Below are 25,670 nucleotides of genomic sequence, written 5' to 3'. Positions count from 1 at the left end.
GAATTCTTACTTCCAGAGTAGAACAAACAACTACAGCAGATGAAACACCAAAAGAACAAGAAAGTCTATTTTTTATATTCTCGGTAATGTAAAGTAAGAGAAAGTGAGAAAATAAATTATATTAGGCAGAATTATTCTGAAACAGAAAGTTGTTCTGTGATTTTTAGATGAGGTAGCAGCAGCTCAATAAAAAGAAACTATTGCTCTTAGCTTTTCTAGTTAGCCCATGTGAGCCAGGAAAGAGCCTTTCTGCAACTGTAGATTCTATCAAAGAAATTTATATATAAAATTACCATTTAGTATATCATTTATTTTGTTTTAGAGTGGTGGTGTTTTTAGTTATTTCACACACATACGCAAGCACACACACACACACACACACACAAACATTTAAAATGACATCTCACGGTATAAAATGTTCAACAGATAATCCACCATGCAGCTAATTCACATTATTTCTTTCCTGTGAAACATTGCTAGTTCTCTAAGATGTGGAATGTATAACAGAGACATAACAGATAACCATCATGGATATGGTTAAATTTCAAAGTAGGAATGACTGGTTAATTATGATCAACATAATTAAGGCAGCAGAAGTCATCAGTGAACAAAAAGGCATGGTCTTAGTCTTTTCTGTGTTATAATACCAACCCCAGGCAGTGTTTTGGTAAAGAATATCCTTGAGGCTATTGTTGTGGCTCTCTACCTCTCTACTTTGTATACCTTCTTCTCTCCACCCCTTCTTCCTTTACTCCCACTCCTTTCTCCCCACTCCCTTTATTCTCCTTGTTTTTCTTCTCCTCTGCCTTTGCCTTAGGCCTTCCAGTAATAACCAGTGGCACCTGTGAGCATTGCTAACCCTCTAGGTGTAAAGAGGTTGCTAACTTGCTCTGGATCACTAAGCATTAGCCAGTATCCTTCAGAAACATGTGGGATAAAACTCCAAACCAGTTGGAGGATCACTTGCTTTAAGGTATGTGGGTTGAAAAATCAAGACAGTAACAAATAGCTAAAGAAATAGGAACAGCTTTTAAAAAATAAGAAAGAATAGAGTATAAAGAAGATAGGAATCAAGTGATGATGATGTAAACTAATAAACCTAAAACTACATTCAGGAGGGAATGAATTTGAATGATGAAAGAAGAGAAAAGAAAATGAAAGTAGCATTTACCAGTTAGAAGCAATACAATAGTTTTATTCGTATTTTTGAGGAGTTATTTCTCCCTTCACACTGATTAAGCCAACCACCTTCTTGATGCATTCACACACTCCTATAGAGATGTGGGTGCCCATTGTCTCACAATTGCTTCTTAGATGTTAATAAAGGTAAAAATATCTCAGAATACCAAATTCACTCTCTTGAAAATGTTCAATTTGAAAGGCTTATCACTTCAGAATTAGTTTTGGGATTATTTAAGAAAAGGGAAAATTATAAACAAGCCAGTAATTATTTTGAGAACCATGTGCAACAAACAATTCTGGAAAATTATATTAAGAGAAATCCTTGCCATTTAGGTTAAATAAATATTAAAGCTTTTTCTTTTATACATTCTGATTAAATACATGCTTATGGAAAATACAGAAAATCAAAAAGAACATTTTAACCCATCATCTCACTGTCTAGCTACTATTAACATTTTGTTGTACTTCCTTCCAGTGTATTAAAATGCATACTAAAATTCGGTATAACCTTTTTGATTTTGAGCTATTTCTTATTCTGTCACAAAAGTAATGTTTTAGAGTTTCTGTTTTGTCCATTTAAATCCTGTTTGGCCATAGCTGGTTTTCCAACTCATTTGACAGCCAGTGGCCTTCCACTGTAGGACACTTTGGATGAAAAAGAAAGCCTTATGATATAGGAGTATTACTCATGTGAGCAGAGAGATAATTTTGAATAATTAAGTTAATCCCCAAAAGCTTAAAATAATGTATTTAAGGAAATAATATATCTTTTCTCAATACTAACAATATATGGGCATTTTTCTCCTGGAAGATGATGGTAAAGAATACAAAATGCCTTCTCATTCATCTGTTCTACTCCTTGCTCCCTGCTTTCCAGGCAGCAGATTTAAAATTCCAAACAACTCACCTGATTTAATCCCTCAGTATAACTGCAGCAAGTATTAATCCTGTTGTGCTAGTCTTGTCACCTACCCTTGCCACCACTCCAAACTCATGCTACAATGTTAATTTTAGTATACACATAAATATCAATACTATTACCCTGTTGCCTATCATCCAGTCTTAGACAGTTTGGTTCTATAATTAGAGATAAACAGAATATTAGTCCTTCTGCCTTATTCCTCTATTGAAGAATAGAGGTGCCTAGGACCTCTGAAAGTTATGCTATCTATGGCCTCTGTTTATTCAGTCCTAACATGGAAACGATGAGGCTTTTGTTATTGAAAATAAGTGAATAGCTATAAAGGATTTCAAGAGAGCTCCCACATGGCTGGAAAATGAAAATGAGGGATAATTCTAGGGCAAATGGCTTGACGATTTTCTATACATTGCCACAATGAATAGTTATCTAATGGTATCAATTTTATATCAAATGATATAATCAGAAATCTTCAAATAAAGACTAAAAGTGTTTTCTGGACATTAAAAAGGTGGAAGTGGGAGCAGTTTCACGGTCTAGCATTAAGCATTATACAGTGCATTTGCTGTTAGGATTTGGTTTGTATTGCTTTTATCTCTTCCTTCAAATTAAATTCTACAGTTACAAAACAGAAAAGAAAACTTATTAATAGAAATGCCAGAATTAGTGGGGGGAAAGAGTCTAAGCCTTTTCAGAAATCCTTGGAATCCATCCATCTTTTCTAATGGCGTACTGTGGCTTACTTAATTTCTTTCTAAGCTTTAGCTTCATCTGCCACTGTACCTCCACTTCTGCCCCCTCCCACCCAAGCTGGTAGAATTCATCTTGAAAATGGCAACTTTTCTTTTACCTGTCTCTTTAATAGATATTTTAAAATAAATATCGGTAAGCTAGGTAGATTGATCGTTACTTTTCTGTCTTTATAATAAATAGTTAGCCTTGGTGTTGATGTAAAATCAGGACTTCTGTTGTAGTTCACTGATTTTTTATTTCTTAAGTTTTCTCTTAGTCTGAATTTGTCTGTATTCCGTTCAATCTTACAGTGCTCTGCTCCTCAGAAGGGGTAGTCCATGAACCAGCTGCATAAGCATCAGCTTGTTAGAAACGTAGAACCTCAGGGCCTGTCCCAGACCTACTGAATCAGAATCTGTATTTTAAGATCTCCAGGTGATTTCTATGCACATTAAGGGTTAAGAAGCACTGTTATAAGGGAAATGGTAAAAATGACTCCTCCGTTGGTACCAGGGACTTTCTATAATGTTGGTTGACTGAGCCTTCCTTATCTAGCATGTTTCCCAGGTGGAAATTTTCAGAGCAAAGTGGAGAACATAGTTAAAGTGAGATATATTCTCTCCCCAGTCAGTGTACCTTCCTTGGCAACAAATCATCTTGCTTCTTAGAATCATTTAAAGGCTCTTTCAGTTGTTGGCCTCCCTGACACTCTATATCAACCTTGCCCCGGATTATCTCTAGCCACTCATTATATAATGACATTTGTTTGGAGCATTTGTGCAGAACAGTGATATGAGCATTTTGAGTGTATGTATATTTGCATGTGTGGGGAACAGGAGACAAGAGGAAGACTGAAGAGCAGAGGGTTTCAAAAAAGAAATAAAGGAAGTGATCCCTACCTACCACACATTTATAAAATTATTTAAGAAAATTTACAAAGCACAATACTAATGTGTATAAGACAGTTTACAAACTTCCCACCTAAGTATTATGGAAGTGCCAAATTGATTTCTTTGTTTTATCAAATATTTACTGAGCATCAGTGATGAACTAGGCACTGTGCTAGACATAATCTAAGTTATATAGAATTAAGCAGAGCAGTCTTTCTGAACATTCTAAAGATGGTGACTGTTGACTCGTATTTTGAAGAAAACAATATACATGAACCAGCAGAAAATGGAATGCATTCAAAATACAGCATTTTGCAGTGGAAAATATTATTTATTGTTCATTCATGCATGCATCTTTCTACAAAGATTCTTAGGAGCCACACTCATTCGTTTCTTGAACTTTCGAATACTTCGTATATTGAACATTTATTGAATACCTATTATTCAGCAGGTACTAGGAATTTCCCTGAGACAAATAAGCAAATGGTTACAAATACATTAGGAAGCCATAATTAGAGTTATTTCAGGAATACACTGTGGAAACAAAAGAAGAAGTAGGTGACTCTTGAGGGAAAGGAAGTCAGATATGACTTCCTGGAGAAGGTGACACTTGAGCTGAGTCTTAAAAGCTAAGAAGTCTTTAACCAGAAGGCAGGGAAAAGAAAAGGACACTCCAAGCAGTGAGAGTAGCATATGTTATGGAGCTGAAATATGAGTCATCTTGGTATTCTCAGGTACTCCTGAGAGTAGCTAGACTATAAGATAGAGGGAGGACGTGAACCAGAGCCTTTACACATACTGTTTTCTTTAGGTGAATATCTATAGATGAAGCATTTTCATTTCCTCTCTGTCTCTCTCCCTCTCCCTCCATCTCTCCCTCTCTCCCCATCTCTCCCTCTTCCCCCCACCCTATCTCTCCTTCTCCTTTTCCCTCTCCCTCTCCCCCATCCCCACATATTTTTGCCTACTTAGCTCTTCCTCATCCTTCATATTCAAATCATAAATTCTTTTATCAGGGTGTCTTTCCCTGACCCTCCAGTGTAGTTCAGGTACTTTCAGTGTATGCTCTCATAAAACCGTGTTCCTTTCCTTTAGAATGGTTTTCTTAATTTGTATTTATATACAAATTTATATGTTTGTTAATGTGACTATTTGATTAGTATCTATCTCCCTCACATCGGTGGCTTTAAGAGTTTTGTTTTCACCACACCCATAGAAAAACACACATTAATACATTAGACATCACAAACCAATGATATACACATACATATATAACATGTACAATGCATATAAATATATATGCATGCATATATATAAACAAAAATAAGTTTCTTGACACAATTTTCACCTTTACCATGCGTGATGAGATATATTTTCTGTTCTTTTTCTTTACAAGATGATTTTACAGCCCACCTGTATTTGTGATCTAGAGTGTGAAAAACATTGCAACAGACTGACACTGCATTAGAATAGAAACAATATCTAGTTTTACTCTCTAGTCTGTCCCAGCATCTAATATAACACTAAGAGCACAGAAGACCTCAGTAGAAATTTAGTGAATGAATGAAAGGAATAAAAAGCCTTAAATGATATTATTTTTAAAGTATGGTTATTCCCATTTTTATCAACAAGCAAACTGAAGGTTAGAGAAAGTTTTAGTAATTTGCTGAAAGTCCTGAGGCTAATAATAGGCAGAACCAGGATTCAGATTCAGCTTTTACTCTAAAACCATGCTAATTTTCCCTTGAGCAAGAAGTAAAAAGAGAAAACATCTAGGTTGCTTATGGGAGGTGGAAAGCTGGTAATATCTCTAGCAGAGAAATAATCAAAACTAAGTTTATTCAGTTTTGAGATGCAGTTAGTACAGAACTCTGAAAGATAATTGACTTTTTAATTTTCTACAGTAAGAAAATTATGATTAAAATACTGCAAAAATAAGTGTGGGGGCAGATGAAACAAAATTGGTAAAATGTTGATAATTGTTGAAGCAGTGATTTCTATGTCTGTTCTAAATTGTTTCATTAAAAAAAAAAGAGGAAAGAAAAAAGAACCCATGAAAGCAGCATAAGAATACCATTGCAGGAAAACTACAGTATTCTCTTTCTTACAAGTGAACACTGAAAATACAATAGCATTCCAAAAAAACACCAGAAAGCCAAGAGTTTATTAATTGAGACAATGTCTAAAAAGCACAAGATACAACATCTAGTAAGTAGAAGACACCCAATGTTAATTTTTATTCCTCTTCACATCAGGTTAACCAAAGCCAGCTGTGCAAAATAGTGACTTATTATAAACGGTATTGTATATATAAGGCTTCAGAAAAAATACTACTTTGTAGTCACATAAAGAAACAATAATTTTTTTAAAAAATAAATGTAATCAGGCTACATGGATTCTCTTATATCTGGCTTTCTTTCTTTCTTTTTTAAATTTATTTATTTATTTATTTATTTTTGGCTGCTTTGGGTCTTTGTTGCTGTGCGCGGGCTTTTCTCTAGTTGCAACGAGCGGGGGCTACTCTTCCTTGCGGTGCATAGGCTCCTCATTGCAGTGGCTTCTCTTGTTGCCGAGCAGAGGCTCTAGGCGCACGGGCTTCAGTAGTTGTGACTCACAGGCTTCAGTAGTTGTGGCTCACGGGCTCCAGAGCACAGACTCAATAGTTATGGCGCACTGGGCTTAGCCGCTCCACAGTATGTGGGCTCTTCCTGGACGAAGGCTCGAACCTGCATCCCCTACATTGGCAGGTAGATTCTTAACTTGCGCCACCAGGGAAGTCCAAGAAACAATAAATTTTATATATCCTCTCTAAAAGAGGGAAAATACTTTTTATTATTTATCAACATGACTGCAAATATGATTAAAATATTCATATAAATAGTGTTATCTTTGCTGTGTATGTGCCCCCAAACCCTTGCTGTATGCTGATTACAAGGAGATAATGGTCATGATCATGAAACTCATTTGGTATGCATTGCCTTGCCAATAGTATTGGTCTGAAATCCAATTGCATGTGAAGAAAACCCTTTTGAATACATTTATCTCCAGGAATATTTTTTCATCCAGCCATTACTATACTGTATATAGAAAAAAATTGGATGAGAAGTTTTTTCCGTCTCAAGTCTGAAAGTGTTTCTTCCAATTTAAAAATAAACAGTCAATGGGAATTGTGATGCAGCACTGCCTGTGTATTTTGATTTAGAAACAGAATTTTGATCCATCATAAAAAAAAAATACTGTATTGGAAATTCAGGGACTGGGGTTTTAGTCCTAGCTCTACCACTAGCCAGAACTTGTTAAAGGTACTGAACCTTTTCTACCTGAGTTTCTTCATTCTGTAACTCATTTCCTTCAAGGGTCAAATGAAGAAAAGAATGTATGTTCTTCCTACTTCACTTGCTACTTCATACATGTGTCTCCATGAGTGTGTACACACATATAACGCATACATGCCCATTTATTTAGGACAGTAGGCTAAAAGAACTTCCTATTAAAAAGTGCAAGAGTGGAAATTATGGAACAACAAGAAAACTATCTCCAGAGACACCAAGAAAAGGCACAATCTGGACCACTTCTGTTGGTTCTTGTGAGTTGTGGATACCGAAGATCAAACTAGTAATAACAAAGCCCTTTTCTAAACTAGGAGATCAGAAAAGTATTCCACTTTCCTGAAGCCTTATCTGATCATTTGAGTCAAGTTTTAGAATTCCAACACTAGGTTCTTATTCTTTGCTATAGGTCCATTCTGATGATTGTTCTTGGTTCTGTTCATCTCACAGCTGCCGATGGCCCAGGAGATCGTTTCATCATTGGGGAATCCCAAGCTGGTGAACAGGTGAGATTCATAAGCCTGAAAGACCCTAAAGATTTTAGTTTCATGGACTTTGGGCTTCTAATTCTAGACTTCTGCCATTGTTATAATGGAAATCTTAGAGAAGGATTAGACAGGTTATCAAAGAGATGAAAGGATGGTTCCCATGAGAAAGAACCAAATGAATTATTTCTTAACTGAAAGAATCTGCATCTATTAATATACAGCATGATGTTACTGGTATGTCTCAGATGACATGCCCCACAAGCATTTTCCAGCCCTGTGATTGGATGAATCTTTCTTCTGGTATAAACATTAATGTTTGAATAGAGCTAAAATTTCTAAGTGGTCTTCGCAGAGTTTTCCCCGACTCGTGTTACATACAGGGAAATTTAGAAGAAGCAGATTATTTAATCTTTCTAGCTAATCATTTTGATTAATTTTTCTCATCAGGGAGCTAACCAGAGAACAGGTATTTCTTAATAGAATCGAAGCACTAATGGGCCATGGTCGAAGTACAACAGAAGTCCTCTTAATTAATGCTTTGGATACCAGTAATTGGTCATTTAATTGGAAATAAGTTACAAGTGGGAAATTATCTTTTACTTTTAAAATAAATATAAATGTAAGTTAAATAAATGAACATTTATGTGTCAGTAATTTGATGGAGAGCTAGGCTTTTTTTTTTTTTTTTTTTTTTTCAGTACGCGGGCCTCTCACTGTTGTGGCCTCTCCCGTTGCGGAGCACAGGCTCCGGACGGGCAGGCTCAGCAGCCATGGCTCACGGGCCTAGTCACACTGCGGCATGTGGGATCTTCCCGGACCGGGGCACGAACCCGCTCCTCTGCATTGGCAGGTGGACTCTCAACCACTGCACCACCAGGGAAGCCCTAAGGCTTTTCTTTTAATAAGTATCTGCTATTTGAACTTCTCTTATACCCAAAAGGCATTATATGTGATTTCAAGTTTTAGTTTCTTTAAAGTAGAAAAAAATTTAAGGCCTTTGCAAAGTATCTAAGTATACAATCCTTCTAGATTTTTATTACACTTTTATAATTTTTTTTACAGTTGCTTCACCCATACCTAATTTGACATCAGTTCTTTTTAGCAGCCTTTTTTAAATGAGTTTTTCCAAAGGTTTAACTTAATTTTTATAGGAAAAAAATAACTCCTTTTACACTCATATATCATTGGTTTATGTAATATTTATTTAAATAACTTAATTCAGTAGCAACTATTGCCACAAACTGGTACAAACAAGTTTGGGAGCAAACTCGGTTGAATCTTAGGTGTACAAGAGAAGAGTCTAACAGTTTCAAACAAAGTGTCTGTAGGCATCATTACGTTCAATAGGAAATAGAGAACATATGTTAATCCAGTGAGTTTTGAAAGTTGGTTAAAAGAGCACCTTCCTTATTGACTAGAGGCAAAGGGAAGACCAACGCACTTTTCTGCTACCACCAAACACTCATAAGGATTATATAAAAATAAAGGACGGGGGCTTCCCTGGTGGCGCAGTGGTTGAGAGTCCGCCTGCCGATGCAGGGGACACGGGTTCGTGACCCGGTCCGGGAAGATCCCACATGCCACGAAGCGGCTGGGCCCGTGAGCCATGGCCGCTGAGCCTGCGCGTCCGGAGCCTGTGCTCTGCAACGGGAGAGGCCACAATAGTGAGAGGCCCGCGTACTGCAAAAAATAAATAAATAAATAAAATAAAGGAGGAAATAAATAAATAAATAGGGCAGTTTGAGCAAAAGCTATATCCCACGCCTTAACATGTACTCCCATATGTGCTAAAAATAGAGAGGGGTTGAGGAAGTATATAGGAGAAGGATGGTGCCAATGGTGGTAACCCTAGCTGCCTCACCTCTACATCCAAGCATTGAGGAGTACTGTGTACAGGTCTCTGAAGCTAAGCCTGGCCCTGTAGTAATTAGATCCTTGTCCATGCTGTGCACAGGCTGGTTTTGCTCTTCATGACTGTTTTCCTGACAAAAAGAACAACTAGACCTAGGTCGCTTTTTTATAAATAACTTTCATTATGACCTCATAACTTACTTGACCTCTTAGTATGTGTATCCATCAGCAGTGGGCATACAAAGCATCCATTTTTTTAAACAAAGCCCCAAAATATCAATTATTCAAGGAGTACTTCTCTGATCTTCAACTGAGTCTATCCAATATTTATCAAACATACCTACTGTCTGTACCAAGAAGCACTGTGCTAGGTTCTAGGAATATAAAATAGATTAATACATGATTACTACTCTTAACAGTTTACATATAGTGGAGGAGACAGAGTATAAACAACTAAATATAATACAATATATTAAGTGTTAAACTAATGCTCTCAGTCATGTGCTATGGAGCACAGTAGAGAGGTTGAGCATTTTGTCCTAGAAGGGCTAGGCAGATGACATTGGAGCTGGGCCTAAGAGAGTTTTACAAAAACAGAAACAGAAATGAAAAAGGAACATTCCAAGCAGAAAGAACAGTATAAGTCAAGACCCAGTGGTGTTTGAAAAATTGCATGGTATTAGGAAATTGCAAATAGTTTGTGGTAGTTACAGCCTAGAATACTTAGGCATAGATAGCAGATTGTTAAGAGCCTTATGGACCCTTAAACTTTATTTACTAGTTAAGACTTCCAACTGATAACAAGGAGCACAAGAAGAGTTGTGAAATTAAAAAATTGCCAACTTCTTGTAAGTTCTCATAAAATTTTGATGGGAAAAAAGATCAAAACTATATAAGAAAACAGGGTTTTTCCTCAAGTTACCTGTGATGTACTTTATCTATAACTGATGTATCATATACATACACTCTTTATAGCAATCTCAGGGATCTTGCAAGAGCCAAATTGCTCACTTATTGAAAGTAAATACACTTGAGCACTAGGGGACCATTGCATACACTGAGACAGTTATTTACAACATGGTTTATTGGTGTACCAAAATACTTAACCTTAAATCACTTATAGTTTGGTCCTATTGGTTAGCATTGGACACTTTCAGTTTCAGTTGTGTAATTATAAAGTGCTATCATTGGACAAAGTTCAAAAAATCCAACTCAATATCTCTATTAAGGAAAAATCAAGATTTTTATAGTTTTTACTTTATATAAAGTATATAAGGTACCTATATCAATAAAAATAAAAGAGTTGGTAGTCTTAACAATCTAAAGGAAGTACTTCATTTATTGCTAGAGTTTTTCCAGTTGATTCAATTCAATTCCAGTTTATATGTCTACTCTAAGTAGATATATAAATGTCTTTATATATCCAGTAATATCTTTTACATTAGATTTAATATAAGTGAGCTGGTGGGAATCCTTCACCTACCATTTAGAATTACTGGTTTTGGAGAGGAGCCAAATTTTTTATTTAGCAGCCACACAGAAACACTTCTTTAAAGTTGGTTTAAGCCAAGAAGCAGAGAAAATTACAGGTATAGCCACAGTAAAGCTTAAAGTAAATTTACATAATATGGTACATTGAATCAGACTAAATTGAGGGAGGGCTCCAGGCTAACACACATCAGCTTAAGAAGCAACTACCCTGAAACTCACTTTGGGAATCACTTTCTGCCTTAGCCAAAAAGGCACTTTCAGGGGAATAAAAGGGCTTCTTTAGACCTACATTAAATATTTTTATTGCACAGTCTCAGAAGATAGTTTTGACATTAGCACCTCTACTAAAAAACACATATATCAAAACATTAATGCTTTTCATCAGAAATCACTGCACTGCAAAATGGTCATGTTTAGTGAATTAAGAGATGCACCAGATAATAAGTAGTATCTGGGGTTGAAAAAAAAATTAATGCATTGAGGACTTGCCCAGTAGCGCAGTGCTTAAGAATCCACCTGCCAATGCAGGGGACATGGGTTCGAGCCCTGGTCCAGGGAGATCCCACATGCCGCAGAGCAACTAAGCCCACGCCCCACAACTACTGAGCCTGCACTCTAGAGCCTGCTAGCCACAACTACTGGGCCCACGTGCTGCAACTACTGAAGCCTACGTGCCTAGAGCCCATGCTCCACAACAAGAGAAGCCACTGCAATGAGAAACCCACGCACCGCAACAAAGACGCAATGCAGCCAAAACTAAAAATTAAAAAAAATTAATACATTGAGCCCTAAGCTTTTTTTTAAATTCTATGCATTATCTTGGTAGAAAATTACATTAGAATGTAACAATTCCAAATAAGCCTGAAATGTGTTTTGTTTTGTTTTTCTTGCGGTACGCGGGCCTCTCACTGTCGCGGCTTCTCCCGTTGCGGAGCACAGGCTCCGGACGCGCAGGCTCAGGGGCCATGGCTCACAGGCCCAGACGCTCTGCTGCATGTGAGACCTTCCCGGACCGGGGCACGAAGCCGTGCCCCCTGCATCGGCAGGCGGACTCTCAACCACTGCACCACCAGGGAAGCCCTGAAATGTCTTTTTGTCAAATAACATAATAAGGGGATATAAAGTATGTAGTTCAATGCCAGATTTGATCCCAAGAACCTTTCTCCAGTGACTTGTGGGAGAAAATCAGTGAGAATACCGGAGTTGTAAGCCAAGAAGGATTACATGGTTCATGTAGTTGTTGTGGTAATGAGACCATGCATACTTATTCATTCATTCTGGAAATATTTATTGACTACCAACTTTGTGCCAGACACTTTCTAGGCTTTGGGATGATAGAGCAATAAATATGTCTGGAAAGAGGGTGATTAAAGATTAATGAAATGACTCTACCCAAGATATAGACAGGATTAAGGGAAACTAACAAAGGAATGTGAAGCACTCAGGTACTAGCAACAGTGAGATTTCATTACCTCCTCTAGGTTTGAAGGGGCAAAGGGAGAGAGTAGTACCTAGACCTGGGAGATTGATAGCTATGAGAGAGGTCCACCTAATAGGAGCTGTGGCATCAGTAGTAGAAATGGCATACCCATCACCAAACTGCAGCCCAGCAGGGAAAGGGCAAGGGGAATAAAAATTGTACTTCTCTCTCTCTCCTACCCTCTGATCTCTTGTTGGCCCCTCCCATTGGCTGAACCTAACCAGAAGCCAGAGTGATGGGAAACTGGTTGAAACAGTCCATAGAGGTTGGCCTTATGGGCCACAGCACAGGAAAATAACGATGTGATCTAGAGAGGCAAACAGAAAATGAAAATTTCTGTCTTTATAAGGCTTATATTCTGGAATATAATAATGCACCTAACACTGCCTAGCATAGATTGAGTATTCAGTAAATATTAGCTATTGATGGTATTGTTTATAGCAATAACATTATGGAAATAAGCTTTTTAAGGCTTTTCTAACAAATAAATTTCCAGTTTTACTTTGATTGTACATCTAGTGGAAGGGTATTTTTCCTTAATCATTCCCTAATATTTTTTAATGTGGTAAAAAATGTATAACATAAAAAGTACCATCTTAACCATTTTTAAGTGTACAGTTCAGTAGTGTTAAGAATATTTACATGTTGTAACCTAAAATTTTAAATACCTAAGAAGCAAATGTCTTTGGAAAGATATCATTTTTATTGGGGAATTAATGTTATCTCAGAATTTTCTTTTTGGGGAAATTTAAAGCATTCCTTTTCCCAAATCTGCCCTAAATCATGGCCCATGACAAGTGACTCTTCTGAGGCCAGATCAAACCTATTAGATGGAGCTGACAGAAATATGATTTTTCCTGTGCTGGGAGGAAGTGTGCAAGGTAGGTCCTGTAGTCAGTCTCCCATACCATTCATATGAGAGCTCAAACAATAAAAATCTTGGATATAATATTTAACCCAAATCATTACAGACACTGGAATCATTTTTAAATGATTTATTTACATTTGTTAGACTTTTATTATTAGTTGCAAGGTGAACTAATATATTTTATAAAGATTTTCAAGAGTAATAATTAAAATAATTTTTCTGGCTTGCCTTTATTTAACTAAAACGTTGGTTAATAAAATACTACATTTCTCAAACATCAGAACTTCAGTAAATGATCAACATGATGGTTTTTCATAATTGTCATTCATAAAATCATATTACATGGTATTTTTTTAAAGACTGTAAAATCGCTTTACATATATTAAGAAAATTCACAATGAGTGAGAGACAGTAGTGGCAAATGTAAGTGGTAGTTCTTCAAAAGGAAAGCAGGGCACCAAGAAAGACATCTAAATAAGTCATTACTTAAGTCAAATGAAAGCCTCTTTGGTGTAAGTATATTTGTTCGTGACTTTTATTCCATTTTCCCAAAATGAATAAGACTGTAAGATTTTCCTTTTATGGTTTGTTTCAAAAACTGTCACATCTCCTGCAGACTTTTCCTTTGCAGCAGTAAAGTAAATCGACTCTTTCTTGCATGTTTGTATTTCCAGCCGACTCAGACAGTAATGCCAGGACAAGTCATGCGGGTTACAACAGGTGCTCCAATCCCCTGTGGTGCTGATGCAGTAGTACAAGTGGAAGATACTGAACTGATCAGGGAATCTGATGATGTATGTCATTACCAGGTCTCATGGCTCCATTCCTATGGCGGTATTATAAGTCATGCCTATTTTCTGCAATGTTTATGAGATTAGCCCAATTTTTTTGGTTATGTTAGAACCTTACATTGTAGTGTATAGTAAATAAGGAACTGCCTTAGGCTTGAAAACCTTTTGTTATAGTAGATGTTTTTATGATCATTACTGTGATTACAGCAGAATTTGAGCCACATTTGAGCCAAGAAATTTCATATGCAAGCAAGGAAAGAAACTACCTCAAGATAAAAGAGCAGAGATATTAACTGTTGACTTATCATTCTAGCTGAGAAACTTGTTCATCAAGACTAGTTTCTGGTAAAATGTGAAGGAGATTTTAATAGAGAAGAATTAAACAAAGAACACTTGGGCAAGTTCTTGAATATTACACTAAGCCAAGCATTTAAACCAAACGATCCTTTCAGCTCTGGTTTTCTATAATTCAGGAAAATCTGTGCCGCCAAATTACAGTCTGGAAACATTAAATTTATGTCAGTTCCCCCTCTATTGCCTAAAATACAGGACTCTGTTCTAAGTAGGCCTTTATCTCACTGAAACTAGTGGCAGTTATTGAAACCAGAGGATCAGTCACTAATAAAAGAATAACTTCAACTGATGCTTTAATGACTGGCTATCTTACTTGTTTTGAGAAGTTTAAGATATCTTGTATTTTTAAAGTTAGAATTAATAACAAATATATATTCTCCTCGGCTGGGTATATAGTAAAATTTGGCCATGCTGAGACACACCCTCTTTTCTTGATTTGGGGATTTTCTCTTTAATCACCTTCCCACAAGTAAATCTTATAAAATTCAACTCTTGGCACACAGATCACATTGCCCTGCTGTTAAAACTGTCCAACAGATTTATTGGCATCAGTGAAGCCAGCAGAACATTGAAATCCAGAACACATGCCTCCACAGACTCTGTCAGATGACAAGACACAGTTCCAGTGTCACAATGTTATTCACAGTCCATAAATGTAAAAATGATGATCACCATTAATTTATAGAAATCTACTACCAGATAAACTATAAGTCCTTCACTGAAATTTCTGCAAGTATTTCAGAAATACCTGCAGATATGTATGCAAGGATCCTTGGTAGTATTGAACCCATGATTTAGAAGAGACAGGTTATCTCCATGCACATTCACTGTATCTATTAGGGTAGCCATCTTTTTTTTTTTTCCTAAAGAATGCTGCTTACAAAGTAAGAGTCAGTATTTGAATTGGTACATTTTTTAAAAGCATGAGAATCAGTGAAAATGTTTGTTTGTTTATTTATTCATTCATTCATTCCTTGGCATCAAACCTGATTTTTCAGGAAACTGTGGTAGAAATTCATCATGTTCAAAGGGTTTAGCAAAGGCTTTTCTGTTCCTCTATATTTTTATATATTCTGGGCCTATCTGATGATGAAAGCATCTGAGTAGCTAAATTCTATTGATCAAAATTCAGTTAGATTGTTCTGTTTGAAATTACATGATTTGCTCTTATTATAGGGCACTGAGGAGCTTGAAGTACGAATTCTGGTGCAAGCTCGGCCAGGCCAAGATATCAGGTAAGAACATATAGAATGTATAGCCAACTTTTGTTTCTGCCATGATCATGAACTCAGGAGAGCATGGCTATTATAAATTCACAGCTCAATCAGTTAACCATTAGCTTTCAGGGCTTTTAACAAGTAGCAAAATTAATTTTCTGAATTCTGTATCCCATGTCTGCCCTCCCTACTTTTTTGTAAAGTTGGTAAAGGCAAATGAAATATTCAGAAGCAACATGAGAAGGAGGCAAAGTCATGAACCTACATAATCCACAGTTAATCCTCCTCCTAGATAATCCAGAATTACCCATCCCTACCCCCTTGGTAATCCAGAATTTGATATTAACACAGATACTTTCAGAGTTGAGTATTTATATAATTAGCTGAAAGCCCCTCCCCTATTGACTGCCAATAATAATGGAATAATGTACTACTGTTTATATACAAAGATGAGACTACTGTCTTACCATAAGTAGTGTATATTTGTCAAATGATTTTTCTTACAATTGAATATGTTTGCCCTGATTCTATTAATGCTAATTTGCTCAACATTTTGTAACAAAGCTATACTTCTCCAGTTCCTGTGGCAGCAGGCCAAGAGTGAATGGACCTATACAGCCACAGAACTGGACCAGCCTAAGTGGTCTAAATGGAAATTATCTCCATGACTGTAACCTCATTAGCATTATTCTCCTCACCACAAAGCTAACAAGCTATGGACATGGCATTAGATATTTTCATATAAATGCTTGCCTTACATCAAAGAAAGATTGCAATTGGTGTTTTGGACTGTAATGTGATACAAAACAATTTATAAAATAACTTTCAAACATGAAGTAACATATTCCTGTTTAACAGCAATAGATACAAATCTATTTCTGTCTTCTGTTATGTGATTTAATTTTTTTAATTAAAAAAGCATAGAGTTTGTAGAATCTCTTCGTTTTAGTATTCTGGTCCTGCCTCATCTCTTCACTTTTTCCCCCTTGAGTGTCCTCCTTCTTTAAAGTTTCCCCTGAGTTGAGAAAATACTGTTCTTAGTCATACTGTTTATGGTTCTGCTTTGACTTTCAGACCCATTGGCCATGACATTAAAAGAGGGGAATGTGTTTTGGCCAAAGGAACCCACATGGGCCCCTCAGAGATTGGTCTTCTGGCAACTGTAGGTGTCACAGAGGTTGAAGTTAATAAGTTTCCAGTGGTTGCAGTCATGTCAACAGGGAATGAGGTAAGGAAAAAAAGCGGAGGTTGGGGGGGGGGGTGACAGCAGGGGCAAGATGGTGGGTAGTGGGGCTTTCAGATGAAAGTATTTCTGACATTCTGTGTTCTGTGTTCTAAATAGAACATTAAGGATTATAGATCTTACCACATTTCTATAACAAGGAAATAATAAATTGGCCTCAGGATAGTTCAAGTACAGAAAATGAAAAGGAAGAACTAGAAATTACATATTAAGAAATGTTCCCTTCCATTTATTAAAATGAAATATTACAACCAATGACCTTCCACACACTCAGTACATATAAACAAAGAATGTTGACTGCTAGCTGTAGGTATTCAACTGTGCAAACCCAGTACTTAGTCTGTTGGGACAATCAATTGTGCATACCCTGCTGCTGAGATGATGGGCCACCTCTGTGTGGGAAATAATTCAACGAACTAGGACACCATGGCTAGCCCCTTTTCTTGCTAAACATTCCATGTGATCTTTAATCACCAGGAAGGATTTGAAAATCAGAGGGTTTTTTTTTTCTCTAAAGATAGCATCTCTAGTAGCATGCTATTCAGAATGTGTCAAAATGTCATTTCAGCCCTGATTTAGGAAGGGGAATTTAGTCAGTCTTTTTATGAGAACTCTTGAAAAACTTCCTGTTCCCTGTTTGTTTAAGTTATACAAAACTTCAGTTGGAAGCTGTAAGGTCAAACTGGGAATATTGAAAAGGGAATCTGCTGGAAATTCAAAGCCTAAAAGCAGAATCAAACTATTGAGATTTTTTTAAGTAATTCCTTTAGATCTTATACTATTTTTAAACAGATTAACAGGATTTTGTTTTTTTTTTTCTCTTTTAACCTCTAAAAAGAGGTTGCTACCATTATTTTTAATTTCCTAGGGTCTTGGAGATGGATGTTTTCAAGGGTCTATTACCATTATAGTTCTTTTGGAAAGGGCAAAAGAAAAGAATGTTTTGTTTTGCTAATGGAGAGGTAAATCAGAATTCTAGATTTGCTTACTTCCCAGTATAGGTGTACTAGTCATTCCCAAAAACTATTGACTGACCCAAAATAAACATTCTTTTTAATTGATCTACAAAGTGATGATTCTAATATCCCTAGGATGAACTGACACTATGTTTAGCATCAGAAAGAAATTTCTGTTAAACTGGTTGACTTAATGATCTATTCTTATTTGAGATTTATTTATATGCTTTGTGCATCTAAGTGACTTCATGGGGTTTAGGAAAGCTAAGTACAATGAGCAAACTAATAGACAACTAGTTATTAGGCAACTTTGTTTAAGCTACATGTATTGTGTTCTTCCTAATGACTTTGTAGGCCTGGATTAATATTATCAGTTATCCCCCAGAGTACATTGGTAGTATTTTTTAAGCTATCTTTTTTTTTTTTTTGCGGTATGCGGGCCTCTCACTGTTGTGGCCTCTCCCGTTGCGGAGCACAGGCTCTGGACGCGCAGGCTCAGTGGCCATGGCTCACGGGCCCAGCTGCTCCGCGGCATGTGGGATCTTCCCGGACTGGGGCACGAACCTGTGTCCCCTGCATCGGCAGGTGGACTCTCAACCACTGCACCACCAGGGAAGCCCCTAAGCTATCTTTTATAACCTTTATTAAAACTCTTTACTAGTAGTAGGGAAAAGTGACAGGGTGAGAATAGAGATGGTACATACATGGTAGAATCTAAAGAAGATTTTGTAGTCCTAGTTCCCTGCCCCCATAGATTTGATTGTCCTTAGAGAAGCTTTGACAGATTCCCCTACGTTTTCTGGCCTGCTGTACTTAACATGGTTTTCCAAGGGAATAATGCTTCTAAGTTCCATGATCTCTGGCTCCATGTAGTTTGACATTCCTCCTTACTCCCATCCAAAGTTAGCTATTATTATGACTCTCTATCACCATATAGTTTAGTTCAACAAATGTTTGTTGAATACCTCTATGCCAGACACTATACTGGAAACTAGAGATAAAAGTAATAAATAATGCATAGTATCTCTCCTGAGGCTTGAGATCCTCAGATAGCCAGAAAATAATAAGGAAAAAAAGTATTCATTTATTTCAGAAAGGCCAAAAGAAATTACATTTGTCTATGAATGTGACAAGTCTATAATTTATTCAGTCACAGCACAAGCTCCCCTTAAGTATTAGTTCTGATTTCCCCTGATATGTATGGCTTCACATACGCCACCTCTTGAATCCAGTGTGGTATATTGCTAAGCAGAACGGTAGCCTTAGCCAACCCAAAGAATGCCATACAAGATGTCTATGTATACTATATTTAAAGCCTGCTCTGTATTTTGTGACTACATGATCTTATTCAGGATGAAGGAATTCTTTTAGAATTGGGAAGGTAGAGTTGTAAACAATAACTAACACAGACCAGCTGTTGTAGACATTTGTTGATTTCGACAAATTATGCAGGTTAAAATTTAGGTAATAGAATACCATTCAATAATTACTTAATTGTGGTCGTACATTTCCAACCTCATGTATTTGTTCAATATATATTTATTAAGCATCTGTTACATGCTGGAATGCTCACCAGAGGTTCTCTTAACTAAACATCAGACTTAACAATATATGAATATACTGTACCTTGAACCAGCTTACTTAGAAAGATATTGAACAGGAAACTCAGCATCCAGCAGGGGAGCATCATGCTTTCTTCAGTGGGACCAGTCATCTTAGCAGTTCATACAGCCATCCAACAGCTGTTCTCTTTGTTCTTCAAGTGACATTTAAGTGCAAGAGAACAAGAATTCTACTAGGGGAGTATGGGAGCCAGCAACTTAGAAGCACCATCTCCTACATATTTCTTATAACAATCTTAGGCAACTTCCAGAGTCCCTACAAGGGATATGCCCAGCTTCAAGTGTCACCACATTCGTGGAAGCCCAAAGCTTGGCTTTCCACTAGGGATTTATAGGTCATCTGTAATTTCTTCCATTCCATATGCAAGTTACTAATCAGAGACCATTTTACCAGAAGAAGTGTTGCCTACTAACAAGCTGACATTTTTCTTTATCAGATTTCCAGAGGAACTGAGCTAGAAAGTTAACCCAAGTTCAAATTTGTCCTTAGACATGGCAAAAGGGTTTTATTAAGGCTTTACCCTCACATAAAAGAATGCACTGTCTGCAGAAAATTCGAAAACAGTAATAAAACTAACTACAAGTCATTCTGTTCTTTATTATTACCATACACTGGCAATCCTAAACAATGTCAGTGATAAAATACTCCTTTCCACTGAGGCAGTCTTCTCTCACAACCCCTCCCCTTTTAGTATGCTACCATACTGATGTCAGGCAGTGTTCTGACTCCTGGAGATACAGCAGCAAGCAGGACAGACAAAGCCCCTGCTCTTACAGAATTTATATTCTGATGGGGGGGGGGGCAGGTAGTCAATAAACAAACATATAGTGGTAAATGATACGAATTTTTAAAAAGCCGAGTGAGATAATACAGAATGCTAGCAGAAGAGGTATATGCCAGGTATTATCTATTGAAACTTATTCCACATCAACTCTTTTGTTCTCTCCCCTATACAATAAAGCTGGAAGCCTGAAAGCAGTTTCCCAGACTCTCTTTCCAGCTGTGGTCCAGTTAGGTTTTGCCATTGAGATGCATTAACATGGTATTAGAAGGTGGAAAGAAGGTAGCAGGAGTATATCTCCTCAACTCAGTAACATCACTTTCCTCCAACAGCCCTGGGGACGATGGTGACTGCAGTTACTGATCTTTAGTAATACACGTTTCTTCTTTTGTTTCTCCAACTCTGCCAACACATTTGTAACCAATCCCATGCATTAAATCCTCTCTTCTCCTACCCCCTCCATTTGAAATACCTAGAGGAGTTTTGGTTTTCTTGTCCCGGACCTGACTGGTAGACAGGTAGAGTCCTCTGTTTTACAAAGGCTAATCAGGCCACACTGATGAGGGGAAATTAGAGTGGAAATCTGAAGCCATTGAGGGTATATGCCTCGTGAGCAGAACTGTGTTTCAAGCAGAGGGGACAACAAACACTAAAGCCCTGGAGTACATGCTTATCAAGTTTGAGGAACAGCAAGGAGGCCAATGTGGCTGAAGTATAGAGGGAAAGGAGAAAAGTCAAAGGAGATGAGGTTGGAGAGGTAACAGAAACAAGATCATTTTATTCTAAATGGACAGTTTTGAGGAAGCGAAACATCATGGAACATAAAATGTCTTAAATTTTTAAATGATCACTCTGGCTTCTATATGTATGGCTTGGCATATGGGAGAGAAAAAGTGAAAAGCCAGGAGGCCAGTTAAAAGGATATGCAGTGATTACTGTCTGTACCTCTTTGAAGCTTGTATTGTTTGTTCACTACTGTATTACCAATGCTGATAAAATTGCCTGACACACACACACACACACACACACATACACACACACAAAATTAAATTAAAATTAAAAATTAAAATAAATTTAAAAAAGGATATGCAATACTCCAGCAAGAGATTTGGACCAGAATGGTAGTGGAGATGGTGAGAAGTAATCAGATCCAGGATACATTTTGAAGGTAAAATCAACAAACAGGATTTGCCAGTGAATTCAAGGTAGAAGATAAGAGAAAGTGAAAAATCAAGATGAGCTCCATTCCATAAAATATTTTGTTTCCCTTGAAACTGTAGATGGTGAATTTTAGGTCTTTAAACTGGACATCAGTCAGCCAGCTGCCATTAGCTTCAGGAAGTCAAGATTGTATGCTTGTTATCTAGTTACCCAAAGTACTAGCAATAAATATTCCTTCCATAGATGGTGAGTTTTCTTCTAGTTTCAGTCACCTTCTGCCATATTCCATAACTCATTCATTCATTTCTATTCATTCTCATTCTTCCTACCCCCTCCTTCCCTGTCTCTTCCTCTCTCCCTTCCTCTCTCTCTCTCTCTCTCTCTCTCTCTCTCTGTCTCTCACGCACACACACATACACATACACAGAACTAAGTGTATTTATCTCCACTATGCCTCTCCTTATTTTATTCTGTCTTTTGTAAATCTCTTGGCCACTCTCAATAACAGATGTCTGTACAAACAAGTTTAAACTTCAGATATATAAAGTCTGTCTAAAATTTCCATATACTGTTCTTTGGGAGCTGCCACAAGCAGCTGTTATTATAAAAGTAGAATCTTTAAAATCTTTGTCCCCACTAATAAGAGAAGGAATAAGAAGTTGAGTGTCTACTATGACCAGTACCGCTATGTGCTTTATGATTAAAGCAACACTATGAGGTTAATATAATTATCCTTCTTTTTACATAAGAGAAAATTGAAGCTCAAAAACAAAGCAACTTACCCAACATTATATATGTTGTGTAAGTGATGAAGCCTGGTTTCACACCTAAATCTTTTGGCTGTAATGACTTTTTTCCACTATTCCACAATGCTTCCCACTTCCTTAAATTTCATTTCCCCAGCTTTTTAATGGCAATCTCTGAAACCTATCAGGTTAGATAGTCCATTACTTTCTTCTAGCCACACTATACTTCTTGTCCAGATTAAGGACTATGACTCACCACTTTAAAGTTGCCTTCATAACACTTCAGATAGCTTCACTCCTTTAACCTATTCCTTTGCTTACTGTGGTAATACCCAAAGTGAATGACTCCATTCTCCACTTTCTCCATTTTTGCTCCCAAGCAGAAAAACATTACTGAAAAAATTCATAGAACTATGATTACCTGAACAACTACAAATTACTGCCATTTAATGGCAACCTGGCACTTAAAGTTGTTCAGTAATTCTGATGTAACTGTCTTGTTGATTTTCTAGTACATTCTTCCAGTTCCAGTATGATAGTTCATTCATACACTCTATACCCTCTTTAAACCTCAGTAGCAGCCCTACTTTGTACTCTTGACAGATGACCTAACCACCTTTATGGGAAAAAAGTAAAGGTAAAAAATAAATATATTTGTCAAACTGAACTAGATGAGATCTCCCTCTTCTTCCCATCTCATTACCTCGAAAATTTCCCCATTCCTTTAGCTATCCTCCTTTCTTCCAATCTAAAAGGAAAAGGTACTTCTTTCTAAGAACAATTCCTCTACTTCTACCTTTAGACCCACTTTTTCTCACCTTCCTCAGAACTTTGATTTCTAAATTACTTCCTGTGTCTTCTATGTTCTCTGATTATTTTCTCTCTAGTGGCTCATCCTCCTTTCACATCCAAAAAGACAAAGATTACCGCTATCAGAAGAGAACCTATATTTAAACACCTTCTTGCCTCCTTGAGCTACTGCATATTCACCTCCTATCCACTACCAGCTTTGTTGAAAGAGAGGTCTGCACATGCTGGCTTTCCTTCCTCACTCTGCACTTTCTCCTCAAACTCCCGAATTTCATTATTGCCCCCCATTAGTACAGAAACTGCTTTCCTGAGTATACTATTCACCTCCTAACCTCTAAAACCTGCTCTGATATTTATCTTCCTTAACCTGTCTATATCATTTGACATCAGTGGCATTCCTCACCCACCACCTTGAAACTGTCTCTTTCCTGGTGTTCCATGATTGTTCTCTCTTGATGCCCTGCCAATTACTACTTTTTTTCCTCATCGTTCCTTTTCTTGATCCCATTCCCTAATTGGAATATTCCCCTAGGATGCTGTTCTCTGCTGTGTCTTCCACTCTCTCTAAATTCTTCCTTAGAGTTTTCCTCTCATGTCAAATATATGCAGGTAACTTCCCATATCTGTAGCCCTAAACTTAACCTCTTTTGTAAATTCAAGCCTTCATTTACAACTTCCTCTGGATATTTCCACCTGATGTTCCGCCATTACCTAATCTCACTCACCATCTTTCCCTTCCTACCAGGAAGAGTGGAATACTTCCTTCCTGACTTGCCTCTTTTTTAAAGGCATCACTATTCCCTGAAACTGTTATTGCCAAGGTCATCAGTGACATTTAATTTTTTTCATTTTTAATTACAGTAGAATACACATAACAAAAAATTTATCATCTTAACTGTTTCTAAGTGTATACTTCAGTAGTTTTAAGTACACTCACATTGTTGTGCAACCAATCTCCAGAACAGTTTTTATCTTGCAAAACTGAAATTCTATACTCATTAAACACAGCTCCCCATTTCCTCCCTCCCACAGCCTGTGGCAACCACCATTCTACTTTCTATCTATATGAATTTGGTTACTCTCAGTACCTCATCTGAGTGTCATCATATAGAATTTGTCTTTTTGTGTCTGCCTTGTTTCACTTAGCAAAATATCCTCAAGTTTCAACCATGTTGTAGCATGCGTCAGAATTTTCTTCCTTTATAAGGTTTCTTAAAGGAGGTGAGTCTTGATCCTTCAGTATAGTTTTTAACAATGTAAAAAATGACCATGGATTGGCAGACAGGGAGACAGTGCTGAGTATAGTTGAGGAGGAGAAAGTCATAAGATTGGTGTTTGAGAAAGATCATTTTCAGTAGATGTGGGCTCCTGAGCAACAGAAATGTCAAAACCCCCGTACAAAGACCACCAGAGCCCTGGGTATGACTCATTAGAATTTGTAATCTAGGCAGGTTGCTGGAACTGGACAGTCAGTAGCCTTATCTTTGGAACATATGAATCTATGTGGAGTTACTATTAAATCATTTTGTTCATGATCTTAGAACATGTGGTTCTGAATGAGCTGGTGTTAAAAAACAATTTCAGCTAAGACAGTTTGTGCTCTGTATTATGGTTTGGCACAATTTATCTGTATTAAAAGTCATAGTACACTTTTGCAAATTCTGATTTCAATTTCATTTCTCAGTGCCCCCACTTCTGGTCACTTTCAGCCTAAATTAGCTCATTATCTTTGAGATGTGATCAATCCAGATTGGTACCACTTTTTGATGGGCTATGATTGTGTATTAGGTTTTCTGAGGTAGTTTTTTTGATCTCTACATGCACCATGCCTTTGTGTACTCTTTATTTCATGATAATTTGTTGAACCATATAGCTTACAGCAAATATGCAGCAACATTTAAGGCTCTAGAGTTTATATATTCGGCCACTGCCATACAGACAAACATTAGGACAAATATATTACCAAAGTTTGCAAGGTACTTCAAAGCCATGATTCTAGACTTCCAAACCTGTACGTGAAAATATGTCAAATATTTTAGCATGGTTCTCTTTATAAGAAGAAAGGAGTAAATCTTTGTATTATGTAGTAGCCATCCAGTAAACTCAAAAATTGCTTAAAATGTGTAAGAGACAACAGATTTATTCCAAATTTGGGAAAGGCAAAACCAAGAAGAGTTGTCAGAAGAAACAAGATATTAATATGTCATAAATAAAGACAATAAATATTTACAGACAATATTTTTAATCAACAATAAGTAACCATTATTTTTAGAAGCTTTTGATTAAAATGATTTAAGAATGTGCCATAAACCAGAGAGTTAACAGAATATTTTGGTTATAAAAAGGGACCTTTGTTATCTGGACACAAATTAACTTAGCCATTTTTAACAAAAAGAAAACCCAAATTCTGGTAACAATTTACAATAAAAGATCCATAGGCCGTTTTTCCTTATGAATGAGCCCACGTCATGTAGCCAACTTTGTCAATGTTTTTAATATATATTATTCTTCCTGTATATTCATTATTTGTAGTTATTACTGCCAAGCAATAAGTCATTGCCCTTCAGACCTTCTATACTTTACTGAATAATACTCCTAAATTTATTTTTTACTGTCTTCCTTTATATTTTGGCACAATCAGTAATTTTTACTTTAAGAAAAATATTGTTCTGTTTTTTCCTAATAAATAAAACATAATCATTACCTTGCACAAGCATTCCTCTATCTTCATATATCCTTTCTACCCTGTTAATGATGG

General features: G+C 36.8%; 1 protein-coding gene across 19 annotated transcripts in view; it reads left to right on the top strand.

Annotated features, from left to right (window-relative positions):
• GPHN (gephyrin) overlaps positions 1-25,670 on the top strand; it is a 617,381-nt gene that overhangs the window by 516,131 nt on the left and 75,580 nt on the right. For 11 of the 19 annotated variants that reach the window (XR_012329944.1, XR_012329943.1, XM_073800350.1 and 8 more), the window contains 4 exons: positions 7,503-7,558; positions 13,905-14,039; positions 15,552-15,610; positions 16,667-16,820. Coding sequence is in view for 17 of the 19 variants with exons in the window: in XM_073800350.1 (XP_073656451.1) it covers positions 7,503-7,558; positions 13,905-14,039; positions 15,552-15,610; positions 16,667-16,820 (404 nt within the window). In the remaining 2 variants the exon portion in view is untranslated. The remainder of the gene's footprint in view (positions 1-7,502; positions 7,559-13,904; positions 14,040-15,551; positions 15,611-16,666; positions 16,821-25,670) is intronic. The other 8 variants (XM_073800355.1, XM_073800348.1, XM_033851042.2 and 5 more) reach the window with 1 other exon arrangement.

This window comes from Tursiops truncatus, chromosome 2, assembly GCF_011762595.2.
Source record: "Tursiops truncatus isolate mTurTru1 chromosome 2, mTurTru1.mat.Y, whole genome shotgun sequence".
In the NCBI taxonomy this organism is placed as follows: Eukaryota; Metazoa; Chordata; class Mammalia; order Artiodactyla; family Delphinidae; genus Tursiops; species Tursiops truncatus.
This window is presented reverse-complemented; position numbering and strand designations above follow the sequence as displayed.